This window comes from Hydractinia symbiolongicarpus, chromosome 13 (assembly GCF_029227915.1).
Source record: "Hydractinia symbiolongicarpus strain clone_291-10 chromosome 13, HSymV2.1, whole genome shotgun sequence".
In the NCBI taxonomy this organism is placed as follows: domain Eukaryota; kingdom Metazoa; phylum Cnidaria; class Hydrozoa; order Anthoathecata; family Hydractiniidae; genus Hydractinia; species Hydractinia symbiolongicarpus.
Window position 1 is genome coordinate 24,430,806 of NC_079887.1, and position 21,508 is coordinate 24,452,313.

Consider the following 21,508-nt stretch of genomic DNA (forward strand, 5'->3'; position numbering starts at 1 on the left):
ACAAGTTACATGAAAACCAAATATGAAAAGATTTCTATTTGACATGTAATTACCTATTACATATAAAGAAATAAATGAAATGCAACATGAGCCCTTAACTTAAATTTCCCACTGTTATAATTCAGTGCAACTTGAGAAAGTTAAGTTTCACTTGTTGATTAACAAAAACACAGGTTCAGTAAAAAAAAACATAAAAACAAGTGCAGTGTTTATAATGCACGAAAACTGATGAAATATGGGAAGTTTTATAATGTGGATTTTGTGTGTAGGTTTTAAATATTTTGAATATTTTAAATAATATTTATCAAGTACCCGGTACTTTGCTCATTTTTAGCATTCTTACTGTTTTTAGAATTGGTTGACTTTACTATTGATCTTTTAAGAGATGTGTAAAAGAGTGATAACTCACAAGTCAGTGGGTATAACAAGAAAGTAAATATGATTATCAGTTTAATAAGTAAGATACAGTCATGCTATAACAATCCTAAAACTAAACTCCCTGAAAATTTATATCAAACAAAATGTCATGCATTTGTCAATTATCTCAGTTCATTGAACCAAAATAAAAAGTATATAACTTTATTTCAATATGTTTACTCCTTTTAAAATATTCATGAGAAGATTGAAAGCCATCATGTCATAATGTCTACAAGCTTGATTATGCTTGTCCTATAAAAAGAGATGTGATGTGCCAAACACAACTACTTTTGTTTATGACTAGGCCTGTAGATGGATTAGTCCACCCTGCCAGAGAAAGTCAGAGTGTGTCAGTAGAAAAAAATGATTTTCCAAAAATATAGCTCCTACTATACCAATGTATTGCTTCCTTCTGTGACATTGTGCATTCCCTCTGCAACAAAAAAAATATTTCTATCAAATGTTCCATTAATAATTATTATTATTATTATTGAAATTGTTTACCCAGTACAGCCTCTGCACTTCCTATTGGTACTGCTATCAACAAGGGTCCTGCGAAGGGGATCCTGGTGCATTTAAAGCTCCTATTTGGGCTACAAGTCATTCAAGCACAGTAATCGCTCAACTAGATAACTTCCTAAGATATCAAACCTATTCTCATGTTGAACGCTAAACAGAAAGAATAGATTCACACTATTAAAGTCTCTGGCATGACTTGTCTTGGGTTTGAATCCAAGACCTCTAGCATTGAAAGCAACCAATCTGCCACTGTAGGCTTCCAGGTTGATGATGCAGTGAATATATCCTTTTCAAGTAAACTTATCAGTTAATTCATGACATATACCAAGTATATATTACAGATTATAGGATCTTTTTTTTAAAAAAAAAAGTTTAATCCAGAAAGCAAAAGCAAAGAGGCTACTATGACCTGCTAGTGTCTTTCATATAAAAATCTGATATAATCATACTAAAGCCAGGAAGGAAATATACCATTATTGTAAAAAATATCCAGATGTGGTTTAAGTCTTCAAATCCAAGTACCTTCTTTCAACAATGAGAAAAGTAGCAGACTAATCCCATATTGATTCAAATATGACTTATCATAATATCATAACAAACCTTGTTTTTAACCAAGATAGAGCCTTTTTTTGGTAGCAAGAACAAAAAAAGTGCTAAAATGAATACGTTATAATGTTGCAAAAATTACAATCATTGACCATAAGATGACTTTCTCTGCTAGTTTCAGCTACTGAGGAGCTCTAGAAGGGTCAACTTTTTAGCGTTATAATATTCTGCCCTCAAAATCAGCTACACAATATGTTGGCATAAAATCGCCAACAGCAGAGTTTCTTGCAACCTGATTGCTGTGCAACAGTAATAATTTTCCAACATTAATATGTAAGGAGTTAGGAATTTTGCGAGAATTCAATAAGATGTAGTGTAGCAGCCAAAAATGTCATGAAGAAAATTAATAACCATTTCTTGATAGTCCACAGAGCATACATCCACTTTAGGACCATGTCCACCATCGTTTCCCATTTTATCTGAATTGAAAAGATCATGATAATTTCAAGATCGTATCATCATTTTTCAAGTTGTTTACAGATTGTTTCATGAAAGGAACGTGAAGCAATTTGAAACAATTGTAATTTACTTTGTTTTTACAGCTCAAAAATGATGTGAAGTGGCAGCAAATGGGAAACAACTTTGAAACTATTTTAAAACGAATCTAGAAATAAAGTTAAAAATTGTTTCCCCAAAGTTATTAAAAAAATTAAAAACGTGATGAATTGAATGAACAGTTGTTACAAAATTTTTTGCAAGGTTATTTTTTTTTGTAACAGCCTCCAGTATTCACGTCAACATTGGCATTTGCCAATGCAATTGCCAATTATCTTCAGTTTTAATGAAGTGATTAAGAACGTTTTTTTAGATATTTTCTTTCTAAATTCGATTGAAAATTGTACAGAGTTTGTTTCAAATAAAATATTATATAAATTAAACAATTATTTTTCAAACAATCATGGAGACACGATCCCTTAGTGAAAAATCAATTGACAAACAGTCTGAGCTTCTAATCAGCATCAACAACACTATAAAATCACTTGTTGGTAAATTATTGTGAAAAATACTAAAATGCATTCAATTAATAAACCTTTTTTTCTTCCCATGGCAAAAATAATATATACTTTTTTAACAATAATACTTACATGCATTGGTAATAATGCTTTTATTGTTGTATACAGTACCGATTGAATGTAACTTTACATCGTCGCTGGAGAACAAGACTATACTTTGTTCGAAAATACAAGACTGAGAAAAATCAGATTAAAAATTTTGTTTAGCCAGAAAAATTTCAAAAATTCTATTTGTTAGGTAACTTAATTATAGCAATTTCACTGACTCCAGTCATCATTTTTATGGGGTTTTCAGGTGTTTGTCCACTTCATCATAATTTTGGCAATATAAAACCATATGTATTATCAGGATTTGTTTGTTTGCCAAAAGTATTGAGTCTAGTCTGAGCTAGTAAAGGAATGAAACTGTCCTATGTCCAACTACTTGGACCTAGGAATGTTTTGGTGTCCAGAAATTTACTATGCAGTTATATATAGTTGCAAGTAAGACAAGTTATTAGGGCATTTAGCAATGTTTAATAGCCTATTGTGGACATAGCATTGTTCAGAATACAGTTTTCAATGCAGAGAAAATTTTTCCACTGAAAACTCAATTTTCACAAAAATGTACGTGAGTTTTACTACCTCATGTAACGATTTGAGTCATAACAATAAGATTTGATTAATCCTTTTGTTGTCACATGTAACATGCATGTGGAATAGTTAAAACTATTTGGCAGCAAAATTAAATCCCACAACAAATTCAGAGTTCGGGTGGCTAAATAGTTTGAGATTTAATTTGTTGCGGAGCTTAGCGAAGTGGAGCTTATTTGACATTTAACGGCGTATTATTTTTTTTCTATTTTCTACTATACAACGGGAGAAAATTAAATTTTAAATTTTTTTTTGACAAGTGTCACTTTTTCCACTCAATAAGTCAAATCCCTTCAGTCTTGATTATCCCAAATTTTTTTCTACTTACTTAACTCTCCAGGAACGAGGTCGCTATTATTAACAACAATGTCCCATTCAAAAATATTATTTGAATATATCTGTGAAAAAACAAAATAAACTAAAAAAGTTTTTGCGTTGTTCATGAGTTGAGTTAGTTAAGTTTGTGTTAGGTAACAACAACGGCTCATGCAATGCGTCACAAAGAACAACAAATGATAGGAATTATATAGCATCATCTCAAAATGAATGTCAAATAAGGTTAGTAGTTTGAATAAAGTTTGATTAATCTTTGCACAGAGACAATGTTAGCTAAATTTTTCTACTTAAGACACAAGCCAGGAAAGATGGCTAGTTTTATAATTTACAGCTTTTTGTAATTTCTAATAAGTATGGACTAGCTAGAAATGAATTGAGATTTTTAACAAATTTCTTTCAACTTTTGTGATACAAATAAACAATGAATATATATAGAAAAATCATCTTCACACAGAACTTGACTTGAACTTTTTCTGTAACTGAATCGTCTGAACCTACTTTTTCTGTCTTCTTATTTCAGTTATCTATTTTTCAGATTGCACAACCTGAACAAAACGGTGACCGATGTTTTGGGAAAGAATAGTTCTCGTAAAATGATCAACATCACTTTGAAATTTGTTATTGTTAAAGTTAAACGCATAATTTTTGTATGTTTATTTAGTTTCTTTATAGTTTAACTTGGAGAATAAAATATTTAAACTGTGAAAAATAATGATGTTGTTTTTACTGTTTGTACAACGATAAAAAAACTTCTGAAAATCAATGTTGTCTGTTACGTTATGCTTTGGTTCTATTCAACATGTTTTGTTTGATTCATCAGATTTGAAGACACTGCAATGCAGGCCAATAGCCAGAATGCTCTATGAAAGTACACTGCTCAGTTAACCTTTATTTCTGCTTTGTATTAAAATATTTTCAAGGTTTTTTACTTAGCACGTGTTTAGATTTTTTTATTCTCATTCTCCAATTTTGCTAGATTTTTTGTTAAACAAACAGAAAAACTCCGGAAGCGGAAAAAGGTGTTTAATTATAGAAACCTATAAGATAATCTATGCTGCAAAGTGTTTGCTGTTTTTACGCTCTGAAAATAAATGCATATTGTTAATATCTTTTCCCAGGGCTTATTTTTCGCAATCTTATAGGGCCGTGCCAGCACGCCTGTATTAAAACAATTAAAAAAGAAGCTCAGGGGACGAGATTGCACTTTACTTGAGAAAACTTTTTTGAGATCTTATTTAAACTGTCTATTGGAGCAGATAAAAGTTCTCTCTATATTTATCATGGAGTAGGATGTAAATATTTCGCTTGCGAACATAGGGACATATAGGGAACTTTTCCTGCTCCGCAACCCTTTATATAGTGATTACTGATGTGTACGATATAAATAATCTACTAACTGCAGTACAGCAGTACATATGCCCTGAAAAACTGATAAGTACAGCACCAGAAGATAGCTATATAGCTACCAGTTCTTTTCATTCTTCTCATCTTTGTTTTTTTGTTGTTTTGATGATTGGATACCATTTTTAAAGCTCAAAACAACTCGGTTATTTTTTTCTAGTGAATTAATAGTTATAGTTTTTGTTTGGGCCAGCGAGACGGGAACTCAGGAAGAGCTTTGCAGATTCTTGTTTTTTGGCATTTCATTTTAGGCACAGTGACTGTCGCATGCATCGGAAATGTTATCTTTTTCGATGCATGCTTTTTTGAAATGTTATCTTTTCCTTTGTGCTTTAGATCAACCTATAGTCAATAATGATCTTCGTGATACTTAAACATAGCGCTACGCACTATTAATACGCACTTTATGTAATATTAAAGTGCGTACGAATACACAGTTCCTATTTCTTGAGTACTACTCAAAAGCTAGCAGCTCTAACGTCAACAAAGAATCATAGCTAGCTAGCTAGGTAACTGTTAAGTGGCGCCGTAAATTAGTGGTTATAGCTCTCGTACTCTGTGTGGGAGACTGGGGTGCGATTCCTCTTGACGGCGATTCAACGTGGGCGAGTGAATGTTGCCATAGCCCCAGGTTAGCCCAAGCCATGTGAGGGAAATTGGGGAGATAGCACACTGTGTGGCCGTTGGATGTTGCTGGGAGTTGTCTAGTACAGCGCGGGCTCTAATTGGGTCTGCGTAGCTCAAAGCGAGCATTAAATAAGGACTCTACATCTAAGCCATGGCCCCTCCTGGAAATAACTGACAGGGTATATCCCTTGATATTTGTGAGGCTAGCCATGTAAAATATTCACATCTATCTATCTATCTATCTGGCAGGCAAAGCAATGTGGATACTTGCTGAAAAGAATATTTTTATCAGCAGATTTCTTTTCAGGGAGACATTTATTAAGCTGTAGCTTAAATCTTACCAGAATCATAGCTATTCTCCACAGATGTGGAGAATAGCTATGATATGAATATGAATCAAGTGATATTTTATTTAGATAGGTAAGGCAAATATGTGGTGAAAATAGGGTCAAGATGAGTTGCAGTGTGACATAGCTGTTTTATTTTTGCGTCTAAAACAGTGAATATGCGCACGCATGCACAGAGGCTAGAAATGTATAGAACAGACTGCAACCATTGAAGAAAAATCAAGTTAATAAATAAATCCTGCTCCTAAAAAGAGAAAATTTTAGTTAGGAAAAACCAATTCAAGTTCTTTTTAGGGGTCATCTACAAATTTCGTATGACCTCTTATACGAATATACACAGATTTAATTGCATATAATTCGTATAAAAATTGTATACAATTTGTATAGTGTTAATTAGTTATACGATTTTTAAAAAATCCCAAACAAATTTTATACGATTTCCATACGAATTGTCATACGAATTGTCATACGAATTTTCATACGAATTTACATACAAATTATTAAGATTTTCCAATACGAATTGCGATACAAATTTTTAAACAAATGGTCATACAAATTAAATTTTCAATATAATTTCTTCATAGAAATATAACTTTTTGCTATGCAGCTAGCCTTAAAATAAACATTAACAATTTCTAAACGCCGTTCTTATTACTTTAAATGATTAGAGCTTACAAACAACCATCTCTAAACGCTGTTCGTGCGAATTTCGAAGGATTAAACTTATAATGTGAAATTAAATAATTATCTATCGCCGTTTTTTGTTCTTAAACTTCTAAAACACAATCTAACGAAGCATTTCTATCGCTGTTCTTTGTTTTTGAATTTTTAAAACGCGGTCTAAAAAAGTATTTCTATTGCTGCTTTTCGTTCTTAAACTTAAAAAATGCAATCTAAAGAAGCATTTCTATCGCTGTTCTTCGTTTTTCAATTTTTAAAACGCGGTCCAAAAAAGTATTTCTATCGCCGCTTTTCGTTCTTATATTTTTAAAACGTGATCTAAAAAGGCATTTCTATTGCTGCTTTTCGTTCTTAAACTTAAAAAATGCGATCTAAAGAAGCATTTCTATCGCCGCTTTTTATTCTTAAGTTTTTAAAACGCGATCTAAAAAAGTATTTCTATCGCCCCTTTTATGTTCTTAAACTTTAAAAATAGGATCTAACGAAGCATTTCTATCGCCGTTCTTCGTTTTTGAATTTTTAAAACGCGGTCTAAAAAAGTATTTCTATCGCTGCTTTTCGTTCTTAAACTTTAAAAATGCGATCTAAAGAAGCATTTCTATCGCCGTTCTTCGTTTTTCAATTTTTAAAACGCGGTCCAAAAAAGTATTTCTATCACTGCTTTTCGTTCTTATATTTTTAAAACGTGATCTAAAAAGGCATTTCTATCGCTGCTTTTCGTTCTTGAACTTTAAAAATGCGATCTAAAAAACATTTCTACCTAAAAAACCCATATGCATTTAATTATAAAAACTCAAACAAATTTTTTTTAAAAACTCATATATGTATTTAATAAAATCTGTAACAAATTTTTTTGGAAAAAAAAAACATACGCATCTAATTAAAAAAGAATTTTTGTTTTAATTTAAAACTCATACAAATTTAAAACTGATACGAATTTAAAATTGATAAGAATTTAGAACTCATACGAATATAAAACTCATACGAATTTAAAACTCATACGAATTTAACTCATACGAATTTTTAAAACTCATAAAAATTTTTTTTAAATAGTCATGCGAATTTAATTTAAAACCCATACGAATTTAATTAAAAACTCATACAAATTTTATACGATTTCAAAAAATTTTCATATGAATTTAATCACTGTATGGCAAAAGAAAATTCATATAGCATATACGAATTTTGTTAATACGAATTTTGCAGATGACCCCTTAGATTATTTATTCCTTAAATCTATAAATTAAATAGTCAATTTTCTTTTTATGGTCCTTCTTTTATTGCCTGTAAGGCCACCATCAAAAATATGTTATGTCCGCGTCCTCCGACCAACTCATTTTTGGTAATAAAAACCTGGGTTGATAAGTTGGAAAAAACCCGGAAAATTTTTTTCCCATCCAAACGCAATATAAGGTCACAAAATTTGGGAACAATTTAATATTTTTCACGAATATATTTTAAGGATTTACTTACAGTCATTGTTTACAGAAAGAAGAGAAAATTTGTCTCACAAGAATTCGCTGGTGCGGCAATTTCATGCTGCCGTGTTTTAGCAATTAGATAATTTTACGTGACCGACATCAATAGCGTGATACGGTTCTGACCTTGTCCCCAGCAATCCCCTTAAATATTAATTCTATTAGGGTACTCCTGTGCTGCTGATAGTTTTACAGGGTGGCAAAAAAGGGTCTGCAAAGGATGTCGAGTGGCACTATTCTGTTTTTTGCCCTGGAAACCAATTTATATGCTCCGATCTAAAAATCCCGGGGAAAAATACGCTGACCAACCGACTCATTTTTGTTGGGTCTTCAGGACGCGAACATATCATATTTTTGATGGTAGCCTAATGGTGAAGGCGCATAATACGGAACTTTGTAAACATTCGCAACTCATCTATACCCTGTCTATTATTTCTAAGAGAGACTATTGCTTAGACAGGGAGTCCTAGGTTATTTAAAGCTCATTTTGAGCTCCGCAGACCTCAATTAAAGTCCACACTCAAATTGTTTACCCATTGCCTTTATATCTAGAGCTTGAAATAAATGCGCCTTTAAAAAGCAATTGAGATATTGGGATTTAATAAAGTGTTTTTAGTGATGTCATGTAACCGTCTGTTCCAAAACAAACGAGTTGACACAGCTTTAGGTAATTAATTCCATGTTGGTCCCAGGTTGTCCCTAGTTACCCACATGTTAGATGATGTCAGTTATCTCTACCCATTCTCAAGTTTTCTTGTCCCAAAGTTGAAAGGACAATGCCAAGACCTTACTAATTTAATTGATTTAAACATTGATTTCAATCTAATTTATTGACAATGCGATGTAATGGCATAAATTCGCAATAAATTTGTTGTTTTGTAAATTAGATGGGATTTTAAGGGTTTTGATGTTTCATAAACCCATTGATTTTGGATTGATTGATCCTATTTTGTATTTGGTGGTCCCTAGTTGTCAGTAAAAAATAACTGAGGTCACTACCTCGTTTTCAAGTTATTTGACCTCAAACTTGTGTATTTGTAATGATCCAGTTTTATGTATGGGACAGTACTTTAACTTAAAATATTTTTTGAACGATAAAACTTCTGTGAATTGCTAGAAGAGGATTAACCTTCACTGTTAGAAAATGCTTTATTTTAATGGATGGAAATGCTGTAACTTTGCAGTATGTATGTTTTCAAAATGGCTATAGTATGTATCAAGAGCTATTGAGGCAATGTAGATTTATGTTACCAATTTGTTCTAAGGAACCTTTTTCTAAATGTGAAAGCTATGAATTTAATTGCATATACATGGTCATTTTTCTAATTTAAACAAAATCCATGAAATCTAACCACTTGTACCCTTAACTCTATCTTAGTTAAAATTTTTTGAGGACGATAAATAAAATTAAATTACTTTGATTGATCTTTTAAATTAGTTTGATTTTGATGTTTCATGTGATGATACATTTTCGATTCTTGAAGTAACAAAATATACAAACAAGCATTATTTCAGGCTTTTTTTGTCAGGATATTTAGGAGCTTTACAACGCCTTGGGCTGAAAAAGCCCTGTATCTCTTCTAAAAATGGTAATGGAAACATAATTACTAAAAAAACATGTCACAAAAGTTTGTTACCACATTGAAAGTCATGTATACATGATGTATCCTATACCTTCATAGTTATTATTATTACAAAATTATAGCATTAGTTACTTAAAGTCAGGTGCACCGTGTAAACAGTTAACCAAATATTGTTCTAAAAATTACTTTGTGGTTATTTAAAGCCAAGCATGTATTTATGTATTTGTATAATTTTTTATGTTTCCAAGGCTGTCAGCTTTTATTGATGGGTGTTGGATAGCTTGTTATATTTTTTCAAGGTGTTACACATACACAAACATACAATTCCCAAACAGGATTAACCTAATTAATATTGGATTAATGTGCTTAATTTGTAGTTACTGGGTTATTAATTAAAAGCTAGTTATTTAAACATATGGTAGAAGTATCCACTTAAAATTTAATTTAAAATTTATTGTGTTTATCACAAAATGGTTAGTTCTTATTTTTTACGTATATTGAAGGGGAATTGAGAAAAACAATGTTTAATTTTCTGTACATTAATATATAATTACTAAGCAATTGCTTTTGTAATTTAAAACTTGTCATTGAAAATTAGAATTCAATAGCAAGATTTTTAGTGTAATGAAATTATTTCATTTACAGAACTAAATTTTTGGAAGATGTTTTGAAGTCGCTTTTAAAGAGAATCGACTTTGCCTGTTGCAGACATTTGATACAGTTAGCGTATTGATATAATAGTTACGTTATATGCAACAAATTTAATGAAAATTATTGCCACAAAGTTCACCACAGTTAGGATTTTACCAGTAAAAAAATCTCTCTTTCATACTGCAGAGGTCAAGTTTGGCTATCAACAAGGTTCCAATGAGATTGCAACTAATATCTTGCAATCAAGTCAAAAAAGAAAAAGAAACAAAGCATATTTCGATATTTCAACATAATGGGAGAAAAATAAAGTATAAACCTTAATTTTTTTGTGAAATATCACATACAACCACATCCTGATTTATCTTCGAAGTGATAAAATGATAAGAAACAAACTTTTACATAGATAATACAATGAAAGGACACAATGTTAAAAAATAATCAAAATTTTGATTATATATTATTTATGTAAGACCCGGCATTTAAATAAAGCACATTTGGTACACGCATGTAAATATTACCAGCTTATTTCTGTGTCAGACCTTCTTTTTTGCGTTTATTCCCAACAATCAGGTCTAGTTTGATTCTATTTAATACACAATGGTCTGTATATTTGTACAAAATCTGCATTGTCCATAGTACACCTGTTTAACTTAAGGAAAACACAATCTAGCAAAGTAGTTTTGAAAAAATAAAAAAGATGAGTAAGAAGTAACATGATGTATACACTCAAATATTTTCATGCTAATTTTCTGTGCAACTATTTTAAAAGCACATTGTCTTTAAACTTTGGTGTTATTATAACATACAATGCTAATCAAAATACAAGAGAAAAATTAATTCTAAATGAGATATTAAATAATATCCATTTATAGTGCAAATAGACTGCATCAATTGTGAACAGGAAATGAATATTATCTTGATCTGTCTTTAAATGGAGCACACAAAATATGGGACTTTTAATTGGCTATTGAGTTGTGATGTTTAGATTTCATGTGTGTCCTTCCATTTTTTAGAAAATATAAATTACATTGCTGTTCTGGGATCACCATTATATGTGCAGTGATTTTTACGTTTTTATGTAAATAAAATTATTTGATATTGTATTTTATAATACCTATTGTCTGTTTTTTGTTCAAAAGAATGATGCTTTGTTTAAACGAAAACCCCGGATATGTTATGATGAGTAATCAGTACAACAGATGCTGTGATAATTAAAATACCAACGAAGTGATAATTGTGTATGGGCTTATGGTGTTAAATCTATCTACTGTAGTTTTAGATGCTTTTTGATGCTCAAAGTACTGTCTGGTAATATTGTCATTTTTTAAATTTGAATCTACAACCAACAACGTTTAAAAAGTTCTCACATTGTTACAACTGGTTAGTAAGGGTGTAAGTGTGATTGAATGATGATGGAATTGTGATGGTTAATGGTAAACTCAGTAGGGATAACTTTTTTTAAATTTATCAATAAGGGATGATTTTCATCAAGTTTATAATGGCAAAAATTAGATTTTCTTGAATGTTATCAAATTGTTACTTAAAAGACTCAGAATTCAGGAGAGAGAAACGCCAAAACAAATGCAATGTCAATCTAAATTTTTAAGCAGTTTAATTAGCATTTCAGTGCTGTGCTTTTCGAGAATTTTTAAGAGTTAAGCACATCTCGGTCATTGAAATCTTAATTTGTTTATGTGAGAAAGTTCAAAATGAATGATCACATTTGAAATGTCCTCAAAGCTGTTCACATTTCAAAGCTTTGCATGCATTTAATGCATTTCGTTGCATCAGTTAGTACAATTTTTGAAGATTGTCAGTGTATTTATATAGGTTGTGTGAAACTCTCGATAATATAATTGTTCTTTTCCTCTCTAAAAGTTCTATTGAAAAACATTTTATATGCGCTGAGTGGTATGGAAGACATGTCACTGACTAAAGTTACAGATAATGTAATCCCAGCTGCATTTCTGTCACAAGAGCAACCAACAAATTTGGTGTATTTAGCAGAGGATTATAACTGGTTAGTTTTATTTCTTTTTTTAATGTGACTTTTTAGCTTGCTAAAAGTATATTTTGAACAATCAGGAGATGTAAATTCGCTAAACTTGTATAGAGAAGTTGGTTAATTCACAAAGGTTCTTTGATGCATTTTAATTGGCAACTTGAACAGCCATTTTTTTTCCCGACAGTGTTTTTAATTTATGGGTAAATACATTTCTTGACTCAATATTTGCTGACATGTTTTTTTAAGTTGGATGTACTCCAATTTTAACTGTACCACGTGTAACACAAGGAATTCCTAAAAATTAAGAAATGAGGAAGAAAATTAAATTTAAAGAAATAATTCAAAGCCATATTTGAAGTGGTATTTTTGTTTTTTAGGGCAGTCTCAGTGTTTGATACATCAAGGATATTGACTTTTGTTGTTTCCTTAACCCTCATCATTTATGGAAGTCTAAGGTAATATAAGATAATCTTTTTATTTAGAATATACTACCTTTACTTTATTAATTCTTTTGCTTAACTTTTGCTGGTATTAAATTTTTAAAAAGGAATGTCTATAGAAATTAAAAATAAATTGCTCTCTTGTTTACGGTTTTTAAGTTTTACAATTAATGGTTTTTTCGTGAATACTATAATTTTCACAAATGTATTTTGAAAAATACTTTGTGGGTTAATAATTAAGCGAATTTGACCAAAATTCACGAAAAGTTCAAAAATGAATATCAACTAAATTACTACAACAAAAATAACCTTTGTTAATCTGTTGAAAGATATTTACCTTTGCGAAAATTTTGTAAAATGTGTCGGTACGTTGTAACAAAACAGGTGAGAGCTTTAGTTTGTTTACAATAGCTTATCTGATTTCAATATTTAATATTTTTTCTGTTCATGTAAATGATTCTAAATCCTGCTTTTATATAAAGTGAAAATTATTGTTCTATTTAGTAAGGATTATTAAAAAAAAAAAAAAAATCAGCATAAATTGGATTTTTAATTTAATTTTAGTTGAACAAATTTGACGCAGAGACATTTTTGTGATTTTATGTGACAACACATATTTTAGTAGATGACTAAAGAATTTTTTGTCACATAAAAATACACAGCATAATTCGACTCCTATCACACTAGTGCTTTTGTTACATTGGTTAATAAAATTGCTATCATGTGGCACCCTTTACACTAGTATAAAAGCTAGTTTATTTGTATGGATGATTATTTTCTAATTTGACTAAGTAATTATGAATCATATTTCTATGCATAATTTAGAATAATTGCTCTTATTATTTTGCTTGCTTTTAAGTTTTAATTTTAAATGGACTATTGTTGGAGGAAAACGTAGGGAAGCGAATTGTGTGACATTTTGATTACTCTTTCACAGTTTTTATCATAAAGGAGCAAGGATGTTATTAAATTTTTAAAAAAAATTTAAACCCCCAGTCCTACTTGACTTACAGCATCTTAATTTTAGCTTTTTGAATCAGTAAAAATATAGATGTAATTTAAAAAAACTGGGGTAACTTTATAAATGTTGCAATTAAATTTTAGTTTATTTTTTTGTTTTTTTTAGTATCCTTATGCTAGCTTCATTAATTATTTGCTGAAATTCACCTGGGTCTTTCATTAATAACCTTCATTAAAATAATCGAAAAATTCGTAGTTTTGTCCTTGTCCTTTTTAGCAAGAAAAAATTTTAAACTGATATTTTAAATATCTTTAAAACTATTTAAGTATATAGTTTCTATTATTTAAATAGTGCAAACAGGCCTTGTGTGACATGTACTTTCTTAAAAAATCTTTAACATTTTTTGTTTTTTCGCGTTTGTGTGGATGATTATTTTTATTTTTCTGTCTGTGCGAATTTGATATTGCACAATTTTAACATACGTAACTAAATTTTCACTTCATTTAAGTTCTTAACAAATTGAAAAAAAACCCGACCCTTGTGGCTTTGTGAATTGTTGAAATTGTGTTGGAAAAATAAAATTTGGTGCAAACCCCCTTTTTTTAGAGCTATAAAAATCGAAGAATGTAATGAAGAAAACGATGAGAACGAGAAAGACGACTCCAAAACAACTAACATTTCATGGCAGAGTAAGATGTTTGGATAATTATTTCGTTGCTTTTTGTTTGTTGTTCTCTTCCAATTACAGGGGAGGATTCAGGTGTGGTTGTTTTTCACTTTGTGTTTTTTAACAAAACAGAAACTTTCCCTTTCCATACTTGATGATTATTGATAACTAATTTTACTTTAGACCTGCATACGATTGAAGCAACACAAGCAGTTGCACTCCCCCTGTGTGCTTCTATTATGCTCTTAGTGATGTTCTTCTTTTTTGACTCGCTGCAGTTGTTGTTTACTTTGATAATGACAGGTAAGAATTAATGTTTTTCCCTGTAAAAATTAATTTTGTTGCCATCCTTAACGAGAACAGGAGGTAAAAAGTGGAGAAAATGGTTGTTTTTAGTCAAAGATGGAAGGAATTCTTGTAAATTTTTTTCCCTCTCATGTTTGCATTCATTCCCTCTAACTTACTGATTATTACCGAATGAAATATTAGGACAAGTAATTGTAAAAAGTTCAGATAATAAAATGCAGATTGTAAAAAATTCTTCTTCTAACTTATTCTTTATTTATATTTCGGCTACGCCTGTTAAAGTCATTTTGCTACATGTTTTACAATCTTTGAAAGCTTAGTTTAACTTCGAGATAACAGTAACATCAGCAAAATTTATGCCACAATTTGTTTAGCATCTGGCCATAATCCCATTCAAACGTTTTAGTGATTGGTTCAAAATTATTCAAAAATTTTGGTTCAAAATTATTCAAAAATTTAACATCCCAAAGTTTCAATTGTCCAGAAATTAAAAACCCAAATTTTTTACGAATTTGAAATCCATTTGTCCAACAAAAAAGAATAAAGCGTTTTGATTTTCAATAGAACGGTCAGAGCTTTTTAAATGTTTGCTATCCTTTTTCTAAAAGATATGTCTCCTCTATCAATTTTGAAAAATTGTCCTTTATAGTATTAGCAACCGTTGCGTCTGCATTTCTCCTGCTTCCAATCTGTCAATATGCCACGTCGCTCTGTTTCAACAACACAAACAAGTAAGTTATCAACATGTGTGCCCACTTATAATTAAAGAAACTTAATATAAGATTTTTCCAGGGTTGTCAACTTACTTTTAACTTTAAAAAAAAAATAGAACTGAAAAGAACCAAGGTTTAGAAACAAAATTGTTAAAATCTAGAATGCTCTGGAATTTCCGAATTGATCTGATATGTGTTAACCTATGTAAACTTTGGTATTTTAGGTAAGCCTGATTTCCCCAAAACATGCGGTATGAATAAATACAAATTAAGGATGGGTATTCCATTACTTCACGGTTGGATGCCACAATTCATTTCACGAATTTAACAGATAACAGTTTTTTGTAGGAAAATAAGAATAATGCCTCCTTCTGAGAGGGTTTGTATTTAAGCCAGCTTTTTGTTCAAATTAAGTCATTTTTTGAAGCAACATGGTATAAAATTAAGCAATTTTTTTTTGTGCCTAAAAGCAATTTACTCTTTTTTTATATCAACTAATATTTATACAATCGATATTTATGTTTATATTTTTTATTTTCCATAATCTTTTGCTTTTATAATTTCGATCACTGAGCAATTTTCCTCCAGAACCTCTCTTCCAAGTTAGTGTTGAACATCGCATAGTTTTTTATTGTTAAATACCTAGTTATATTTTCAAAAAGGATCAATCGAAGAAAAGTAGAAAATGGGGGAGGTAATCTATTGATGTATATTGCATTGTTTTTAGAATTTCTCTGGGATGTTGTGGTCGTTTCACACCTGCTGAGATTACAGCATTACTTACTTCATCAGTTGTTGTAATGATGTGGGTATTTACTGGTCACTGGCTGCTCATGGATGGTGAGTTACTGAAGGGTTGCCACGTATCCTCAAAACTCCTTAATTCTCAAAACTCCTTAATGCTCCTCAATTTTGAGAAATCTTCTCTAGTTTTCTCTAAAAGTAGATTTTTTTAACAAATGTCTGCTCAACTTTACATCTGTGGCATGTTTTTATTTTCAAGATACACAGAAATACTACATGTATGCAACAATTATTTATTTTTTACTCATATATCATCACTTTTAAAATGCCTTTGATATTCTCAATTTTTTTTAAAATACTCTCATTTTTTCAAAACGTTTTCAAATTTCTTCACGTTTGCTAAATGTAAAGAGTGACAATCATGTATTTAATTATCACACGCTGTTCTTGTCACTACCTGCACCCAGTGAGTTTAATTAAGGTGTCCCAATGAGGGGTTTGTGGTGACAAGTAAAATTATTTTATATTATATTACCTGGCTAAAACCATCTTTTCTTATGAAAAGTTCTGACAATTTTATATTGTTTACAAGTCATTTTAATTGTGTTTTATTTTACACCATTCTAATTAATCTAATTAGTTCGCCAAAATTATTGAAAAAATGGTATCATAGCAATGTAAACGAAAAAAAGACAAAAAAAATCTGACTCACCTACAACCATATTTTGGTTTCAATTCATATATATACAGTGATTTGAATTTGTTTCGAAAACTGACACAAATTTAAAATCGAACGATCTTAAAATCGTACATATATTTTGTTCTTCCTTGGGACGATTACTTGAAATATCATTTTTTTCAGACCTTCTGCAGTTAGGTACTAAAAAAGATACTGAATGGTTTTTTACTATTATACACCCTTCGTCAGAGACATAAACATGACCTCCCAAACTTAATCTGTACTTTTGACCTCTGACTTTTGTTTTGAAAAGTGTGAAAATTCCCTTTTTACGGTGCCTTTTTTTAATTTTATAAATTCTTAAACACTGAATGCAATCTTGAAGGCAAACGCCAATGGACAATGTAGCAAATATGATTTTCTGGATGGTTTGAATTTAGTTATTGTTCTGCCCTCGTTTTTGTTGTTATTTGCACTTTTTTTATTCTAGTATTGTCAATGGCACTCTGTGTAGCCATGATAGCAATTGTTCGTCTTCCGAGTTTGAAAGTATCAGTCCTGCTCTTGTTTGGATTGCTCGTGTACGATGTGTTTTGGGTAAGTTAAAATAGGGTACAAATATTGACAGTGTCAAGATAATAGTGGAAGAAAAACATTGTAATATCGTACATGGATGGCGAAATGATAAGAAAAGCAAATTTTTTCACAAAATACCAGTTTTTTTTGTGAACCGCTAAATTAATTTTACCACAAGAAAGTAACAATTCTTATTTGCTTTTTAGGTATTTTTATCCGAGTACATATTTAAGGTTAATGTCATGGTAACAGTAGCAACCCAACCAGCGTATAATCCTGTAAGGACCCTTTATCTTTTTTGTAGATGTTCGGGTTGTCAAGAAATGAGGTTACTACCCTGTGCACACTATGTTAGGCTTACGTATGTCACGCGTCTTACTTATGCTGATGTGAACCAAGTTTTAACTTCGTTGTTCTTGTTTTTTTAGCTGCATTATCTGACAAATAGATTACACGTAAGAGAATCTATGCAAGCTCCTCTTAAGATCTCACTACCTGCTAAACTTATTTTCCCCAGGTAAGTGTGGCCAAGTACATTACAAAAATTGATATTTATTCTTAAAAAAGCATCCGATTTTTGCCCAAACAATTTGGTTGAACCATGGTTGAACGGCTTTCCCTCTTGTATTAAATTTCCGTTCATTTTTCATTTAGAAAAAATGGCCACTTTTCTATGCTGGGACTTGGAGATGTGGTAAGTTGTTTTTTGTTGTTATAGATACAGGAAGCTGTAAATATGTAGAAATGCGTGACTCTAGAAGATTTCATAAGGAATCAACATATTGTAATCAAGGTTCATATTTTTAGTACCAAAAGTTTTGCCTGTCATCTCTTAATTAGGAAGGGGTAGTAATTTTTAGTTAAAGTTTGTGCGCATCAAGCTAACAAGTAATGATTAACTAAGATTTTGGGTGACGCCAATGTTTTTCCCAGCAAAAATGGCGCAGCAAAAGTAAGAATGCAGTTTTTTTTAGATTACTTGATGTTATCTGTGTTTAGGTCATGCCGGGATTACTTTTATGTTTTGTTCTGCGTTTCGACAAAAATAAAGAGATGTCAGCGAGCACTCCTGCAACCATCACATATTTTCGCTGTTCATTAATCGGATATTTCGTAGGTAAGTAAAAACGAACCCTGTTTGAGCTCATAAGAGCTGTTCGGTAACTGCATTAACACATAAAAGTGGATCAGTTGGTTCCGTATTTTTCGGACAACCATTGTAAAAATAATGAGATGGGTTTCGATGTCATTGAAGGAGTGACGATTTATTTTCTATAAAAAGTCAAACAGCTGTAAAATTATTTTATTATTTTAGGTTTGTTGACAGCCACTGTAGTTTCAGAAGCTTCAAAGTCAGCACAACCTGCTCTTCTTTACTTAGTGCCGTTTACACTATTACCCATAGTAATAAGAGCTTATATGCAGGTGAGATATCTTTGTTTGCGTTTTAATTGGTAAAAAAACTGTTGTTTATTGTGGAAACTTTTACGTGTTGCAAAACTAAAGATTGAATCGTTTCATGGAGAACCTACTGCTCGTTGTAAAACCAAAAATTGTCTTCTTTTCTCTCGAAATACTTACAATCGTCTTAAAACTTAAGATTGTCTTTTCTTCGAGAGCGTAATTCTCGTCGTAAACTTAATTCTCGTCGTAAAACTTAATTCTTGCTATAAAACGTAATTCTTTTTCCCTTGAGAAGCTCACACTTGTCTCAAAGCTTGATATGTGTTAGTCAAAAGAAGACCGCAAAATTTTCTTCAGTAAAGGCCGAAACACACTAAGAAAATATTGTCGTCTCCGTTATGTCAGTAAAAGTTTTCTTACCACAAAGCTCTGTTTTGAAACACCATAGGCCTGCAGTTTTTGCCAAAAATTGAAATTCCGGAAGATATGGTCCGTAGACGTTTTAAATTACCTAAACAGCATACCTGTGCACTTTATGGTTTTTCTGTTGGTTTATTTGTTTATTTTATTCTTATGCTTCTTACTTTAGGGCGATCTTCGGAAAATGTGGACAAGCCCTTTCGTGAATGTCACATCAAAATGTTTGGACGTGTAGCTGCTTCAGAAGAAAAGAAAAGTAATTTGGAATGGATAATGGTTGTTTTGCTGATGTAAGCCATTTTTATTTTCCTTCAGCAGTAAAAGCAAGACTATGACCCTAATTCGAAATTGGTGGCAGGAATGTAGTGATCTATTTGCCGATGGTTTGAATGGACTTGAAAGCATGTCTATTTGGGTGCAAATCACACCTGGAAGTTTTAAATTTTTATTGTTTTGCCATCGTTAGACGGTGTGGCATAGCTGATTTTATATTTTAGCTGGAAAAAAATTTGACGAAAATATATTTTAGCGTTTATTAATGAATTTTTTTCTTGAAAATATAGCTTAGGTAAAAAATATTTTCTTTGAAGAATTGATGGTACCTTAATAAGATCAACTTTTCGCGATTTTGGCGATTTAATTGAGGTTAGTTACTACACAAATAAATGTTTTAAATGATTTACAAAAAAATTCGCTTTTCGGAAAAGTTGTAAAATCCGTAAAATTTAGCAGTTCTTGTTAACATTCGTCTTATTTACAAAAATATTTCTCCATAAAAAATTTACATGGTACTTTTAAGCGATTCTTCTGGATTGGGTACTTCCAGGTATTGTTTTCAGAAACATACAATTTAGAAAAAATTTTAATTTCTCTATTGAATTCTTTATAATAAATAATTTGTTACATGATAAACGTGTTTTCCGAAGAATAGTTGACCTTTTTTCTTCATGTTTATCATTCTGTTAAAAGCTGTTATAAATATTTATATGTTGTTTATATTAAACATTTTTTTACTTGTTTTGAAGTTTAAGTTTTCTAGCTGTTATTTTCTATGATTTTAATTTATATATATTTTTTATTTTGTCCTGCCTAACCTGCCTATCAAGCTGTATCAGAAAACGTTGAACGTCTAGCGGACCGTAATGAAGCCTTTATTGAAGAATTAGGGCTAAGTGAGGCAATGTATTGCTTCGTTTATACCAGTTCCTTTGTTAGGTGAACATATTCCCAATGCTACCAGCTTGATGCTTTTAGTTTTTTATCTTTGGCACCCATGAAGGAGTTTTCTTCTTTAAACACTCCATCTCAGATGCTAGGTTTTTAGTCGTATTTATGTTGACATAAACAAAAAATTTATTGGTTGTGTATATATGTAGATGATTATGTAGATAAATATCAATTTGTCATCGAGTTCTGTGTTAGTCACTTCACATTCTCCTCTCCGGACCTGTTTTAGAGAAGATTAATGATTAAAAAGAAGTTGTGCTAAAAACCTTCAAAAACAAGTTCGCTGTCATTTTTTTCGTTGAATGAATATTAATGGATTAAAAAGCCAAAAGTCCCTTGGAACGCGAGGGTGCCCGTGTTTGATATGAAATTCCTTGAAAATTATAATGTCGGCATTAAATCTACACAATTGTGTTGTACAATATGAAAATTTACTAAGTTTCTTTTTTTCTCTCATTGGCGCTGCACGTATCGATAAAGACAACAGGTCTTGGGATTAAGGTTGCCATAAGATTTGACAAGTACATGCACAGGCTTTATATATTCGCGAAATCGGACCGGGAGCTAATAACGCGGCCAATATGACCAGTACGGTTTAAATGATTGAATTTTGGTATCGTTTTTTAACCTAACTGTTAACCGCTTGACTTAGGTGTGAGTAACATATTAAAAAAATCCTGTGCGAATATACCTTTTATATATAATAATTCTTACCTGATAAAATACACGATTTTAAAAAATGTGCTTAGCTCCCCAGCTACGACCAAACCATCAGAGACCAGCAAGTGGCAAGGGGGCGACCAACAAAATGTAAGCACATTTAGTCATGGCCGTGTACACAAAATGTTCTGGCCACACGAAGAGTACACAATCTCTCTTCACAATGGTCATTAAATTGACATAGATTAAAATAAAGCATCTTCATTGGCTTTCAAAAATATGAAAATTTTTCGAGGTTTTAGCCTGGACACAAACTTAGCAGCGTCTAGGCTGTGTGCTGTCTCCAGATGTATATCTATATATCTATCTTCCATCAGGCGATTTTCGCCCCGCGTAGCGGGCGACGAAAATCAA

The 21,508-nt window shown here is 31.2% G+C and overlaps 1 protein-coding gene across 1 annotated transcript; it reads left to right on the plus strand.

Annotated features, from left to right (window-relative positions):
• The first annotated feature begins 12,141 nt into the window (after window positions 1–12,141).
• LOC130624285 (signal peptide peptidase-like 3) lies at window positions 12,142–20,617 on the plus strand. Its single transcript, XM_057439863.1, has 13 exons — window positions 12,142–12,312; window positions 12,675–12,752; window positions 14,305–14,387; window positions 14,549–14,668; window positions 15,321–15,402; window positions 16,112–16,224; window positions 17,298–17,404; window positions 17,590–17,661; window positions 17,812–17,900; window positions 18,038–18,077; window positions 18,383–18,500; window positions 18,699–18,808; window positions 19,377–20,617. The coding sequence occupies exons 1-13, from the start codon at window positions 12,206–12,208 to the stop codon at window positions 19,440–19,442; spliced, it is 1,185 nt and encodes a 394-aa protein (XP_057295846.1). The 5' UTR covers window positions 12,142–12,205; the 3' UTR covers window positions 19,443–20,617.
• Window positions 20,618–21,508: the final 891 nt, after the last annotated feature.